The sequence below is a fragment of the Callorhinus ursinus genome, unplaced genomic scaffold (genome assembly GCF_003265705.2).
Source record: "Callorhinus ursinus isolate GAN/ISIS: 27379988/994484 unplaced genomic scaffold, GSC_fseal_2.0 scaffold2, whole genome shotgun sequence".
Classification (NCBI taxonomy): Eukaryota; Metazoa; Chordata; class Mammalia; order Carnivora; family Otariidae; genus Callorhinus; species Callorhinus ursinus.
The window spans coordinates 74,297,549-74,314,386 of record NW_027397064.1 but is presented as its reverse complement, the minus strand read 5'-3'; the positions used below and the strand labels follow the sequence as shown (position 1 = coordinate 74,314,386).

Below are 16,838 nucleotides of genomic sequence, written 5' to 3'. Positions count from 1 at the left end.
GCCCCAGTTGATATTATTCTAAAAGTAGCAAATGATATGAGAATATTTTTGGCTTGTTATATTTACTTAACTGTAATTTTATTGTAAATTAATTAACCAGATAGTTATTGCTCTTTATAGTATAAATAAAAATATGTTTATGGTATTAATTCTATACTTACTTTGAATGTTTCTGTAATTGTGCATTATCTGTTACGCCTTTTAGAATTTGTGCTTTGGGTATTTTAAGTCACTTTAAACTGATAATTTTTTTGAAAATATGCTATCCATTCTAAAATACACATTTGTGGTGGATACTTTCTGTGCAGACCAGATAGGGTTTTTAAGGCTAAGTAACTGATGACTTATTTCATGTAATGGTCCTTTTGGAGAATTTGAGAATTTTTGTTAGTTTGTTTTATATGTTAATATTAATAATTATCTTTTCTTCAAGATGCTTTACAAACATTGTTGTGGTTTGTCCTTATTGCAAATCTTTAGGTTTGGCATTGTTTTTCTCATTTCATAGATGAGGAAATAGAGGCTTGAAAGGGTTCCACAGAGGGGTGTATGGGTGGCACAGTCGGTTAAGTGTACGACTCTTGGTTTTGGCTCAGGTCATGATCTCAGGGTGGTGAGATCGAGCCCCGCAACCAGCTCTGTGCTCAGTATGGAGTCTGCTTGAGATTCTTTCTCCCTCTCCCTCTGCCCCTCCTATATGTGCTCTCTCTCTCAAATAAGTAAATACATCTTTAAAAAAATTTTTTAAAGGATCCCACAGGTAAGAGGTGAATAGACACAGGCCTGTCTGTGTATAAAGGCCAGTTCTTAACTACTATAATATATTGTATCCCAGGATGATTTCTATTTCAGCAGTTTTGGCTCCTCAAAAGTGCTGAATCAGGGTAAATTCAGGGCTGCTCTGTTTGACGACCTGGTGCTCTGCAGAATATCATGATAGGGCTTTTTAAGAAAAGAATACAACCTGAAGAAATCAAATAGTTGTCAAGTTCCCAGCAGACTAGTGACAAATCTAGGATTAGCTGTTAGAATTTTAGCCACCTGGCTTGCTTACAGTTTTCATTTATTTAGGCTTTTCATTCTTAATTCAAAGGCTGAGTGCTGATATATATATATATGGAAACATTAAATAAATCATATACTTCATGTTATAGCTCCTTTATGCAAAACAAACTATACAATAATGAAATTTTCTTTTCCTTCTTTTTTTGATACAGTGGGATGCATCCTGCTTTTATCTTGGTGTTCACCCCTGTGGCTTGGATTTATCACAGTAGCATCTGTCTTCGATCTATGTGTTAACTAGAAATCAAGGGAAGACATGAGGAGGTTTGTTTACTGCAAGGTGGTTCTAGCCACTTCACTGATGTGGGTGCTTGTTGATGTCTTCTTACTCCTGTACTTCAGTGAATGTAACAAATGTGATGACAAGAAGGAGAGATCCCTGCTACCTGCACTCAGGGGTAAGTGCTTATGAAGCAAATGTTGCTTTTATAGAGATGAGAGTTGTGGTGACTCTTGACAAAACGTGAAACTTTGAAATAGGGATTTTTTAAGCTATTGAGTTAGAAGAGCATTTTGGCAGAACTACTAATGTACATTTAACCATGGGAAAGCTACTTTACTTGCTTTGCCTCAGGGGTCTTGTTGGAAGAAATGAGAAGAGTTAGCCTCTAAGGTACCTTCCAATTCTAATAATTCCAGTGTTCTGTGACTGTATGGAAAGAACAATTTAGTGAACATTCAAGTGGGACAGAATTTAAAATTTAGGCTTCCAGAAGCAACAGCTCTTGGAGGCTAAGCACACAACATAAAAGGGAAAAGCTACTAAAGTGAGGTGGTGGGGACTATAGCAAAATGTAAGGACACATGACACCCCTACAGACTTCCAAAAACAATAAATGAACAAACAAACAACTTTTTAAACAAAATACATATTGATGGGCAGATTCAATCTGTGGGCAACAGATCGTTGCCCCATAATTTGAAGTGCATGATAAAGTCACTTTAACTCAGTATTTCCTTCTTTAGGGACCAATTTCAATGATGACATAAGAAACATAATGATTTTTATAAATGGTGATTTATTAAGTCAAGTGATAGGGATTCATTTTTTGCAGCTATTCCAAATAATTTTCTCTATACTTTTTGTTGACTTGTAGATTTATTAAAATATTTCCATAATATTCCTAGTATAGTAGTGCTTCTAACGTATATAGGATGCTTGAAATTAGTTTTATTATCATTGAGATAAACATTGTTTTTCTTGAAATCTAATTTACACTAATTCTCTGCTTAGCAAACGTTTTCTTAATAAATATGATAAAAGGTAAGCTTTGAGTCCCATTTGGAATGTTTGTACCTTTTAGAAAAGTGAATCTAAATTACTGACTTGAGTTTTGCATTTGCTTAATGGATGTAGTCAGCTTTTAATGTTAGATATTTTTGAGGTTATTTACTAATCAAAATATGTGAACAAACAGAATTTTATTGATACTATTTGGTTATATGAGGCTTAGGAAAAACAGAAGAGTATTTCCAAAAATTAGTTTTTGTTAAAAGAGTATTTTGAACCTTTTTTCACTTTAGATTGCAGTAATGCTCTTGCTTAATTGGAGAAATTCTGACTATCTTCCCCTTTTTCAAAGTGAGTTTCTCTCACTGTAATTTTTGGCTAACACAAAAAATTGAGAGAAAGTACTTTGGAAGTGACTGAGCCTAGACCCATTTAGGTAGTTTATATGCATATTTTATGCCTTTATACTAGAATTATTCAAAGAGGAGAACTTTATGAGTCTATCAGTTTTTGATAAATGAACATGGGGATTGATACGCTGATCTTTGGTTAATATCCCAGAAAAACTCCTCCTTCTCTGCCTCTTTGTTAAATCAGTTGAGCTACTGCTTGGCTGAAAATTTGTTTTGATGGATCTTATCAGTTTGGAATGATCACTTTGTCATTTGTTGAATAGAGACATTTAGATTGGTCACAAAAAAATGTCATAATCTGATTCAGCAAAACTATGACAGCTTATTCTGCGAGTACCAAAAAAGTACAGCTTTGCTGATTTAAGTCCTTAATGCTCAGTCTTAAATCTCAAAATGTGAAATTTAATGATGCAAGGCAAAAGTAGTAATTTTTCCTCATACTTAAGTTGTAAAATTAAACTATATTCTCCTTATTTTTAAGGCTTATTTAATGTTGTACATTAATATTTCTCTTGAATATATGGAAATAGACTTTAGGGTTTTAAGTTTATTTTCTATTTTTACTTCTTATTTTAGAATCTTTATTTAGGAATTGTGCCATATATTTAAAATGATATTTTATTTATAGGCAGACAGTGCTGTGCAAACTGTACTTGACTAAATATTTCATGTTCTGCACATGCTAAAAACAGGCTTTTTGACTTAAATTTGATCCTTCTGAACTTATGTGTCCCCATTATTAAAAAAAAAGGGTTTGGACTTGGTGGTTTCTCAGATCCCTTTTAGTAATAAATTTTAAACAATTTTAAGTGCCCACTGTTAGCATACACTGTGAGTTAATTTTTGAGACACGTTTGTTCATTTATTTATCAATTCATCAATTATTTAAGGGCCTATTGGATCAACACTTCGTACACCTTAAACTTATATAGTGTTCTATGTCAGCTGTATCTCAAAAAAGAAAAGAAAGGAAAGGAAAAGAACATAGCCAAGTGATGGACAAAGGAAAGGAAGGTACTAGAATTTTTATGAAATAACAGAGATTATAGGATACTTCTGAATGAGAAAAATGCAGAGCTCTTCTAAGATTCAAGTAATTCAGACTATAGTATTGGTACAGGGGGTCACAATGAGTAGCCAAATTGCCTAATGGAATAGCATAGAGACTCTAGAAGTAGACTTACACTAAGTGTTTGGACATTCAAAATATGACAGGAACACCACAGATCAATGGGGGAGAGAAGGGCTCTTTAATAAATGGATCTGAAAATAAGATGATCATCCATGTGGAAAACATGAAATTGGATGCCTAACTCATGTCATAAACCAAGATAAACTTTGGATTTATTAATGTCAACAATAAAACTAAAACTTTTAGTGAAAAAAATTTAGGCATTTATAAGACCTCGAATTAAGGAAAAATTCTAAAACACTACACAAAAAACATTGACCATAAAAGAAAATATAGATAAATTTGACTATTTGACTATATTAAAATTTAGAAAGTTGTTTCATTAAAATATACCTTAAAAGAGAAGTTACAAACTGTAGATGTTAAAAGAGCATGCAACTGAGAAATTATTAAGTGTATACACACACACACAAACACATCCCCTACACATACATATGGAGATATATATCACACACATGCACATATACACACACACTATTATTAATAAGAAAAGTACAAATAACCCAATAGGAAAAAATGGGTGACAGGCATGAATAGACATTTCTTAGAAAAGAAAATACATATAGCAACAAAAACTTATGAAGAAATATTTAACATCAGTTGTGATCAGGGAAACACAGACCAAGGCTATAATGATATATTTATATCCATTCAACTGGCAAAAATTAAATTGGCTGATAATACCAATTGCTAGAAGTGATGCATCTCCACATTTTTTCAAAGATTTATTTATTTATTTATTTATATTTTTGAGAGAGAGAGTGTGAGCAGGGTGGGGGAGGGGCAGAGGGAAAGGGAGAGAGAATCCCAAGTAGAGGATCAATGATCCAGAGATCACAACCTGCGCTGAAACCAAGAGTCGTCGCTTAACCGACTAAGCCACCCAGGCACCCCCATCTCCACATTTTTATAATAACTTTAGATAAGAGTTCATTAATGATTTCTGAAATCTGAACATTCATATATAACCCATCACTCATAGTCATACACTCAGGATTTCTTCCACATAGACAAATATTTCATAGTACTACTGTTCATAAAAATAGAAGCTAAAAATAACCCATAGATCTATCAGTGGGGAAGCTGATGAATGAATTGCGATATATCAATATAAGAGAATAGTATATATTAGTTAAAATGAATGAATTTTAATAATATAATAGTAAACTATATCCCTCAAAGATGATAAATAACATGATATAGTTTGAAAAGCTAAAACTAAAATTTAAAAGTATACATTTTAAGAATATGTAGAGATGCAACAAGACTCTATAAAGCAAGCAAGATTAATTATGATAATGGGATTTAGGATGTTTATTTTCATGTGTTGGGTGAGACAGGTACATGAGATGGGGATGAACATTTTGACTGAATATGGGGCATTAGGAGTGTCCTCGATTTGTTTTTCTCATGGGTTTGATGTGTCTATTACATTATATTACATGGATAACTAAACGAATAAGAGCCACTGAATGGATTTAAAAGAGCAGACATGATCACATTTGTGTTATGAAAAGATCACTATGGATTCAGTATGGAGAATGGATTGGAGAAGAGTTGGTCTCTTTAGGGAGGTTGGGTATGAAGCTCTGGTAGTGTCCCATGAATTCTGTGTAGGCAATGATGCCTACTTATGGCAGAGGAATGGTGGTGAGGTGTGATGGAAGTGGGAAAAATGAAGGGGTATTTGAGATATGGGAGCTGGTACATGACTGGCTCTGGCAGGTGTAGGATATGGGAGTGTCAAGAAAGAGTCTTGAGTTTCTTGAGGGCATTATTTGGTTCAATTTCCTGAGAGGGGAAAAACGTATCAGGAGATGAGTTGAGGGTGGACCTTGAGTTTATTTTAGACATGTTGAATTTTAGACACCTGTTAGGCAACTGAAGGGAATTGCTCAGTAGGAAGTTGGCTACATTATTAAACTCCAAGGATCAAACTTAAAAACCGTCACTTCTGTGGAAACTTTTTTTCTAAAATGGATTGCATTTTTTCTCTTCTTTATTGAAGAATGAAGCATATGGAAAATAATTGAATCTTTGTTACTGAGTCAGCGTTATCATATTCACACATCAATTATTGAATGATGCTGTTTAAAAAAAGATTATTTCAGGCACTTTATGGGAACACGTAGAACTGTTCCAATATTAAATACAGACATGTAAATACTTTTTCTTTTCCTCTTTTCTAAAGGATTGCTTTTTGGTAACGTAAGTACTTGTTAGGGGAGCATGTTACCTTTTTCATGCCACTCTGGGGTCACCTAGAATTAAAATGCACTGAAGGATAACTGGTATGGAATACTCACTAGTGGTACTCCCAAGCTGGAAGAATTAGATATTTGAGAGTAGAGGTATTTAAAAAGACCAGTGCTGCTGTAGTCCATCTAGAAACTTTGGGACAAATTTGAGGTTGTGTGGTGGGTTTGCATGAGCACTCTGCCGTAGTGGATCCTACTTTTGGCTGACCCACTAAGGGCCTATGTCCGAGGGCAAGTTAATTAATCTTTCTGGGCCTCGGTTGCCATCTGCAAAATGAAATGAATATGAGTCATGATTTTAAAAATCCGGGTCTTCAAATGAATGATTATATGTTTCTAGCTATTTTTTTCAATGAAACTATGACAAGTAAACTCTTTTACTATCTAACTTTTGGTCAGTCCATAAATAATATGTGGTCTGAGATGAGAAGTAGTGTTATGGAAGTAATATGGTAGAAGGATTTTACTTAGAAACTCCAAAGGTGGGACACCTGTGTGATTCAGTTGGTTCAGTGTTGGACTCTTGATTTCGGCTCAGGTCATGATATCAGGGTCATGAGATCAAGCCCCGTGTCAGGCTCCACATTCAGCGGGGAGTCTGCTCAAAATTCTCTCTCTTTCCCTCTCCCTCTGCTCCTCCCCCCTATCTAAAATAAATAAATCTTTAAAAGAAAAAGAGAAACCCCAGAGGGCTTCCTATCATCACAGAGAAGAGAAAGGGTATAAATTTATGATATTCAAGACAGGAAGGAACCTACCTTTCTTTACCTGATCCTGAGTCTTGAGCATATTGCACATACTTAGGGAATAAAATGAAATTTACTTTAAAAAAGAGGGGATATCTAAGAAAGAATTGTTGCTTGTATGTAAACAGAGATAAGTACATAGCCAGTAATGATCACAGTAACTAATTATAGGCCGTTAACTATTCTAAATTATTTCCAAATGTTAACTCATTATTTTTTTTTACCAAAAAATTTGTGAAGTAAGCATTCCTCTTTTACATATGAAGAAACTGGGGCAGAGTGAGTATATGGGAAAAACACTCCTGTGTTTTCCTTTACTCATACATTCTATACCACTAATACCAGATGTGTGGGCTCTTTCTCCACACCAAGCAATTGTCTGTATCAGCTGAGTGTCCTGCAATTCTGATACTATCTACTGGGTGTTAACATCAAATCTCACAAGATAAGGGCTCAGTCCCGTAGGACTGCTCCCACTTCAGATACCAATTGCAAGTCCCAGATTGTTACCTGTACTTCTGATCCACAGGCTATCAGTTGGGGTTTCCATGACCCCCTCTTTAAGTTTGATGATTTTCTAGAATGTCTTACAGAAATCAGAGAAATGGCTACTTACATTTAGCAGTTTATTATAAAAATATGATAAAGGACATGAACGAAGAACAAGATGAAGAGATACATAGGGTAAATTCAGAAGGGTCCCAAAGGAAGGAGCTTCTGTCCCCATTGGAGTTGGGTGTACCACCTCCTGTCAGGTAGATGTTTACAAACCCAGAAGCTCTCTGAACCACATACTTGGATTTTTATGGAGGCCACATCACATAGAAATGATCAGTCATTAATTTAATCTCCAGCCCCTCGCCCCTTCACAGATGATAGGAGTGAGGCTGAAAGTTCCAAGCTTGTAATCATGGCTTGGTCTTTCTGGTGACAGCCAGGAGTCATTTAGGAGCCCACCAAGAGTGCCTCATTAGAACAAAAGATACTTCTTTTTTTCATATTTTATTTTTTAATTTAAATACAAGTTAGTTAGCATATAGCATAGTATTGGTTTCAGGACTAAAATTTAGTGATTCATCACTTACATATAACACCCAGTGCTTATCCCAACAAGTGTCCTCCTTAATACCCATCACCGATTTAGCCCATCCCCCACCCCTCCTCCCGTCCAGCAACCCTCCCTTACAAAAGACACTTCTATCACACAGAAAATTGCAAGGGATTTAGGAGCTCTGTGTCAAAGACCAAATATTAGAACAAAAGATGCTCCCAGTGGTCTTATCACTTAGGAAATTACAAGGGTTAGAGATGCTCTCTGCCAGGAACTGGAGGGAAATATATATATATATATATATATATCCATAGTGAGTTTAATGCCAGAATTTTCACAATCAATAGAATAGGATTTGATTAATAAGGTGTTGGTTATTAACACTTTTATTAAATAAAGGACTATGTTATCAGTAAATGTCAGTTTTCTACTAGAGTTCAAAGCACCATGCTTTCATTTGGATGCCAGGATGGAATACATAATTCAGAAAACTTGAAATGACTGTTTTGTCTTCACTCAGAGGCACTATGGACCCTGCCAGATCTCCCTGGCTAGTAGGATGTATAAATTCCAGTCAGGAAAATATTTCCTAGGGATCCTCTGATTTCAGATCATTTATAGAGCAGTATCACCTTATCTGGCATCTTAAGGTTTTACAAAGTTACTGTTAACCACTTGTGTTCCTTAAGACCTTCTCACTGCAGCTCTGAATTGGGGGAAATCAATAAAATGAATAGAATTGCTGTTCAGTAACCCCAATTTGATACTTTCATGTTTCCCTTCATCCTGCCTGGGAGAATAACTGTTTTTTTTTTTTTTTTTCTTCATAAATCCAAGGACACAGGTAGGCTTGTTCTTTTGGAATCTTGACAATGGACTATTGCATCAGTGCTTTCTTTTATCTATTTCTAGATGATCTCCTCATAACATTAACACCAAGCCATGCAATCGTTTATTAAACAGTGAATGTTTGTTGATTTTGTTTAATTAATCTTTGGTGCTTCAGAGAAGAATTCCTGTGTGCAGGTGTGAGGGAAAACTGAAAACTGGTGAAGTCAAGTGTAAAACTAACACCAAATTTTCCTTATGTCTTTTTTAAAAAAAACTATGGTTTCATCTTTTGGGAGCAGGGTAGATGAGTGTGATTGATTAAAATGCATTGTCGGTATTGGAATTGCCCTTAATAAATTATGATGACTGCTGGAACTTTCAGGCAATAATATTTATTGTCATATAAAAAGTAGGGCATGTAGACACAGTTTGAATGGATAACATATATTTGCCAGATAATTTTCTTTTTTTTTTAAAGATTTTATTTATTTATTTGACAGAGAGAGAGAGACAGCGAGAGAGGGGACACAAACAGGGGGAGTGGGAGAGAGAGAAGCAGGCTTCCTGTGGAGCAGGGAGCCCGATGCGGGGCTCCATCCCAGGACCGTGGGATCATGACCTGAGCTGAAGGTAGCCGCTTAACAACTGAGCCAGCCAGGCACGCATACCAGATAATTTTCAATCAAATTTATAAATAGTGTTCAAAACTCTATGGGCCTAATAAAATTTGCTTTGGCCTTGCATGCTTTATCCACAAGTCACTCTGATCCCTCTGCTGGTCCACATAGACATGTTAATGTTAGGAATGAAAATGAATTGTTATAATGAGCAATTATTAAGTTTACTGTGTCAGGTATTTTGTATATATTCTTTTGATTAATTTCCAACATAGCATTGAGGACACATGGTATTATTATCCTCATTTTCATATGTGAAACTGAGACCTAAAATGGTTAATTAAATTCCCCGCGGTTGCAAAACTGGTAAGAGGGAAGAAAGGACTCACGACCTGGTTTGTCAGACTTCTAAACCCAAACTTTCAATCATATTCTGTGCCCTTGAATTAGGTGCGCCTTGACTCCCTTTAGGCAAAACAATCACCACATTTATATGCTAGTTTATGAAATATTTACACAAATAGAGATATTTCTGGAGTACATAGAAGGAGGTGGTCACTGACCTTGGGTAAAAAATATCTTATTTAATATACTTAAGTGAAAAGTATTCTAGCAGGCTCGCCTTGCCTTACTTCAGACTTTATAGCAGTTTTGCATTTATTGAATCTCTACAGGATATTAATTTATGTTGCAATTTTCCTCAGCAGTTCTCTCTGGGGCTGAGCCTCTGAAGTCTTAGCAAGAGTAGTTAAAAGTCATGAACAGCAGTGAAACATTATTTTTTTTTCAAAGCTTAATAGGACCCATTGGTACAATTCTTTCATCCATTTATTCAATAGAAGTACTGGGCTAGGTATTCTGAAATATACAGAATTTAAACAAATAGAGCATTTGCCTTCAAGAGCCACAGCCTGGTGGAGGTACGACATGTACATACACGATGTATACATAAATAACTGCATTACACAATAGGAAGTAGTAGCTTTTGTGAGAGGGATACCAAAGGAACCAGTAGGAGAGGGCTTGAAGAACATAAATTATATGGACATGTGAAAATTGGGAGGGGGTGAATACAGGAGGAAATAAAATGCCTGAAGAAAGCTATTGCCTTTTTCAAAGTGAGGATTAGAAGGAGAACAGTGAATTGGTTGATTGAAGGAGAATCAGACATAGAGGGGATTTCTAGATTTTAGGTTGAAAGTGGGGATAGAGACAGATTTTAAAGGACTTTGAGTGCTGGAGAAGAAAAAAAAATCTAACTTTGTTCTCTAGGAAATGGGGAACCACTGAAGGTTTCTGGAAAAGGAAAGGTGTGTTGATCATCATCTGAAGTTTAGAAGGAGAACGTAATGCTCTGAGTTACATATGCAACACAATAGCACAAACACATTTTTATGTTTATATAAAGTCTCAGACATTGATGTTTTATTCATTAATTAAAACTACTTGAATTTCCTGGTAAGTAAATAGAATATTAAGTCATTTAAATTGTTCACTTCGCAAATTAGTTGGAACAACAACATTTTCCATTTGCAAATTCAGATGTTGTTTTAGAAAGTCTACTACTCAAAATCTTTACTAATTTAGTATTAAATAAACTGAGACAATTCTTTCAGCAAACATTGGAACGCTTGATTTGCATCAGAGCTGGGGATAGGAAGATAAAGAAGCCAATCTTATTTTCATGTTTAGAAAGGGAGAAAGGAATTCAGAATTGTATGAATGAAATGTCAGCATATCAATGCTGTACTGTCAGGAGGAGAGGGAATATATGACAATAAAAGAAAAAATTCAATAAGACATTATCTGTCTTTTGAGGGCAAGATCTAATTTTCACTTCCTTAAAGACTTGAGTTGATTGAGTAGAGGGTGGTGGGCAAAACTATTTACCAAATAGTCCACCAACAAAATGGGAATGGACAAATTTTATTTTGAACCACTGGAAACCATTGTTGCTGAAGGGCTATATTGCAGCAGAGACAACTATGTAGAATTTTTATCGGTTTTGTCCTCTTCTCTCCTTAGCACTTAAACATCGCCTGGCTCATAGTGGGTGCTGTATGATAATTATTGAATGAATGAAGAATGAATGCATGACCTGTTTGATACTTTCCAAGGGTTCTTATGATTACAGAATGTGCAGTTTGAGTGGATGATTAAGAAATGTGAAATAACTCAATTATCATAGCAAAATTATTATTTATTGTTTTTGTTGTTTACATACATAGTCCAAACTATTTCTTTTAGCCTTCATTGGTGCATATAATATGGTTTACAACCCAAATTGACACATTTATAGCCAGGGGACTGTCTTTTTTTCCTTCAGAATTTGTCTTGTGTTACACTGTATATATTGTCCCTGTGATGCAGGGACATATAAGATCACTGCATGTTGATATGTGGCATTTCTCTAGATGGAGCAGGTGTATCATGTGGGATATGTGGAATGAATCAATGCATAGAGGACACAGAGGAATGTTTATAGGTGTTAGATTAAGGAATTTTGAAAAAAAAAAGATGTAGGTATGTGGTAAATTTAATTCATCTGTAAAAAAAAGGGAAATTGGAGATGATGGAAAACTGATATAAGAAAGTAATATTGGAAAGCTCTAACAATGAAAAATCCAATCAAAAAGGAAAATTACTGAGAATAAGGTAATGTAATTGTGGAACAGGACCTGTGGTTAGTCAATAAGTAAGGCTATGTGTAAATACTACTTTGGGAATGATTGAGGAGAGTATTTGGTTAAAGAACATTTTTTTAAATCAATTTTATTGAGGTATAATGCTCAACTTTAAGTGTACAGTTTGATTAGTTTTGACAAATGAATCCCAGCGTTCAACCCCATAATCAGATACGTCCCCCCAAAATGTTTCCTTATACCCCTGTGCAGTCAGTTTCCTCCACTCTAGTTAAAGACAACAACTGAGGGGCGCCTGGGTGGCTCAGTCATTAAGCATCTGCCTTTGGCTCAGGTCATGATCCCAGGGTCCTGGGATTGAGCCCCACATGGGATGTCTGGGTGGCTCAGTTGGTTAGGCTTCTGCCTTCCACTCAGGTCATGATCCCAGGGTTCTGGGATCAAACCCCATGTCGGGCTCCCTGCTTAGCAGAGAGCCTGCTTCTTCCTCTCCGTCTGCCTGCTTCTCTGCCTACTTGTGCTTTCTCTCTATCTCTCTGTCAAATAAATAAATAAAATCTTTAAAAAGAAAAAAAGACAACAACTGATCTGGTTTTGTGACTATTGGTTAGTTTTTCTTATTCTAGAAAATCTGATGAGTGGAAACGTACAGTATGAACTCCTCTGTATCTGGGCTACTTTTGCTCAGCATAGGGTTTTGAGATTAATCTATGCTATTGAGTATATCAGTGGTTATTGCTGAGAAGCATCCTATCACTTATTGTACATACTACAGTTTGTTTACGCTTTCACCTGATGATGGACATTTGGGTTTGTTCCATGGCTGTTATACATAAAGCTGCTGCATTTGTACAAGAATCTTTGTGTGGACATATGTTTTCACAACTCTTGGGTAATATCAAGGAGAGGTAGTGCTGAGTCATATGCTAAGTGTGTTTTAATTTGGTAAAATAATGCCAGTTTGTTTTTTCAGGTTGTTAAACTATTTGCTCTTCCCATGAGTGACATAAGAGAAGTCTGGTTTCTCTACATCCTGGCCGACACTTCATAGCCAGTGCTTTAAATTTTAGCTATTTTAGTAAACTTGTGATAATAGCTCATTTGATTTAATTTGCATGTCCTGGTAACTAGTGGTATTGAGTAACTTCTCTCTTTTTTTTTTTTGCCAGTCTTCTTTTATGAAGTATCTGTCAAATTCTTTTGCCAATTTTGTAATTGTTTGTGGCTTGATTTTTAAAAATTTTTTAAAATGGTGTCTTTCAAAGAACAGGGATTTTTAATTTTGATGAAGTCCAGTGTATCGTTTTTATTTCTTTTATTGTTCTTTTGGTGTCCTAAGAAATCTTTGCCTAACCCAAGGCCATGATGACTTTTTTTTAATCTGTGTATTTTTTTCCCAGAAGATTTATGGTTTTAGCCTTTAAGCTTTGACTTAATTTTTGTGTACGGTGTGAGAAGAGTCAAGATTACTTTTTTCCTAAAATAAAAACCCAGCTGTTCCAGAAACATTTGTTTCTTGAAGATAAAAAAGGCATGGATTTTAGAAATAAGCATGGTATTTTCATGTAATATTCCTCAGTATATACCCATACATTTTCCTATTTTTAGAAGATTTTATTTAATTATTTGAGAGAGAGCAAGCATGTGTGTGTGTGTGTCTGAGAGAGAGAGAGAGAGAGAGAGAGAGAGAGAGAGAAAGGATGAACAGGGGAAGGCACAGAGGCAGAGGGAAAAAGAAGCAGACTCCCTGCTGAGCAGGGAGCCTGATGCGGGGTTGAGCCCAAGATCCTGGGATCATGACCTGAGCTGAAGGCAGACACTTAACCAACTGAGCCACCCAGGGGCCCCTATTTCTTATGTGAATGATTTGATTACAAACATTTGAGTTTACTTTCTTGCATATTATATGTAAGTGATGTAAATTTTGTTATATAACTTGAAAAGTACCCAAATGTTACTAACCAAATCTTCTTTAGACATTTTGATTTGAAGGCAAATGAAAATCTAACATAAAACTATGTTTAAAAAAAACGTACTATTCTTTTTCTTCCTTTCCTCCCTTTCCTCCCTCCCTTCCTTCCTTCCTTCCTTCCTTCCTTCCTTCCTTCAAGGTTCCATTCATTCATTTGACAGGGAGAGCACAAGCAGGGGAGCATCAGGCAGAGGGAGCATCAGGTTCCCCGCTGAGCAGGGAGCCCGATGCGGGACTAAGACCCAGGACCCTGGGATCATGACCTGAGCTGAAGGCAGACACTTAACCGACTGAGCCACCCAAATGCTCTAGTACTATTTTTTCAAATAATAAAATTAATGAGTATTTATTGTAGAAGAAATTTAAAATACAAATAAAAATAAAGAAGAAAAATAACCAGGAATTTCACCCGGAAATTGTCATCTTAAAATAAAATATAGTATTTTAACTTTTTTGATAGCATGAGCTTTTTGTACTGCATGAAGTATTTATTCAAAACATGATTTTAATGGCTGCATATTTTATCACATGTATATACTATAATTTTCATAATTAACTACTTTTTATTAATTTTTGTAGATTATTTCTAATTTTTTTTTTTACCACAGAATAATGTTATAAAACATTTTTAGGAAGTTTGAAAATATTGGAATTGTTGCTGATTACATTCTTAGGCTAAATTCTTGGTTATGGGATTTACTTTTTTAAAGTTGTACATACTTTTAAAAGGCTCTTCATATTTATATCTTTGTATCTTTGGTAAATACCCAGTAGTGCTATTGCTGGGTCATAGGGTAGCTCTATTTTCAACTTTTTGAGGAACCTCCATACTGTTTTCCAGAGTGGCTGCACCAGCTTGCATTCCCACCAACAGTGTAGGAGGGTTGCCCTTTCTCCACATCCTCGCCAACATCTGTCGTTTCCTGACTTGTTAATTTTAGCCATTCTGACTTGTGTGGGGTGGTATCTCACTGAGGTTTTGATTTGTATTTTCCTAATGCCAAGTGATGTTGAGCATTTTTTCATGTGTCTGTTGGCCATTTGGATGTCTTCTTTGCAGAGATGTTTGTTCATGTCTTCTGTCCATTTCTTGATTGGATTATTTGTTTTTTTTTTTTTAAGATTTTATTTATTTATTTGACAGAGACTTAGAGAGAGAGGACAGATAGGCAGAGCAGTAGGCAGAGGGTGAGGGAGAAGCAGGCTCCCCACTGAGCAAGGAGCCCGATGCGGGGCTTGATCCCAGGAACCTGGGATCATGGCCTGAGCCGAAGGCAGCCACTTAACCAACTGAACCACCCAGGTGTCCCAGGATTATTTGTTCTTTGGCAATTGGGTTTGATAAACTCTTTATAGATTTTGGATACTAGCCCTTTATCTGATATGTCATTTGCAAATATCTTCTCCCATTCTGTTGGTTGTCTTTTGGTTTTTTCAACTGTTTCTTTTGCTGTGCAAAAGCTTTTTTGATGAAGTCCTAATAGTTCATTTTTGCCCTTGCTTCCCTTGCCTATGGAGACATGTCTAGCACGAAGTTACTGCAGCCGAGGTTGTAGAGGTTGTTGCCTGTGTTCTCCTCTAGGATTTTGGTGGATTCCTGTCTCATATTGAGGGCTTTCATCCATTTTGAGTCTGTTTTTGTGTGTGGTGTAAGGAAATGGTCCAGTTTCATTCTTTGGCATGTGGCTGTCCAATTTCCCCAATGCCATTTGTTGAAGAGATTTTTTTCCATTGGATGTTCTTTCCTGCCTTGTCGATTAGTTGACCATAGAATTGAGGGTCCATTTCTGGGTTTTCTATTCTGTTCCATTGATCTATGTGTCTGTTTTTGTGCTAATGATCCGAAGGGGCACCTGCACCCTAATGTTTTTAGTAGCAATGTCCACAATAGCCAAACTATGGAAAGAGCCCCAATGTCCATCAACAGATAAATGGATAAAGAAGATGTGGTATATATATATACAATGGAATATTATGCCAGCCATCAAAAAATGAAATCTTGCCATTTGCAATGACATGGATAGAACTAGAGGGTATTATGCTAAGCAAAATAAGTCAATCAGAGAAAGACAATTATTATATGATATCACTGATACATGGAATCTAAGAAACAAATCAGAGGATCATAGGGGAAGAGAGGAAAAAATAAAACAAGAAGAAACCAGAGAGGGAGACAAACCATAAGAGACTCTTAATTAGGAAACAAACTGAGGGTTGCTGGAGGGGATGGGGGTGGAGGGATGGAGTAACTGGGTGATGGACATTGGGGAGGGTATGTGTTGTAATGAGTACTGGTATTATATAAGACTGATGAATCACAGGCCTGTTCCTCTGAAACCAATAATACATTATATGTTAATTAATAGAATTTGAATAAAAATGTTAAAAAAATAAATAAAAGGCTCTAATGACTTCCTGGAAAGACTTATAATCTTCACACCTCATCATCAGTGTATGAGACTATTTATCTCACCAAAATATTTATAATTTTAATTAGAGTACTTTCATTTTTTTAAGATATATTTATTTATTTGAGAGAGAGAAAGAGAGAATGCAGGGGGGTTGGGCAGAGGAAGAGGGAAAGAGAGAATATCTTGAGCAGACCCCTGCAGAACATGGAGCCCAATGGATGCAGAGCTCCATTCCATGACCCTGAGATCATGACCTGAGCTGAAATGAAAAGTTGGACAAAACCGACTGAGCCACCCATGTGCCCCTAATTAGGGTACTATCTAATAACATTTTTTTTAAGTTTTCCCCTTTTATTGTACTTACATTTAAATTTTACCATTAAATACTGAGTATAAATATGCTGGCTTT

General features: G+C 35.8%; 1 protein-coding gene across 2 annotated transcripts in view; it reads left to right on the top strand.

Moving 5' to 3' along the window:
• GALNT13 (polypeptide N-acetylgalactosaminyltransferase 13) overlaps window positions 1-16,838 on the top strand; it is a 566,099-nt gene that overhangs the window by 94,051 nt on the left and 455,210 nt on the right. For both annotated transcript variants that reach the window (XM_025854761.2, XM_073884009.1), the window contains exon 3: window positions 1,218-1,463. In XM_025854761.2, the coding sequence (XP_025710546.1) occupies window positions 1,322-1,463 (142 nt within the window). In that variant the 5' untranslated portion in view covers window positions 1,218-1,321. The remainder of the gene's footprint in view (window positions 1-1,217; window positions 1,464-16,838) is intronic.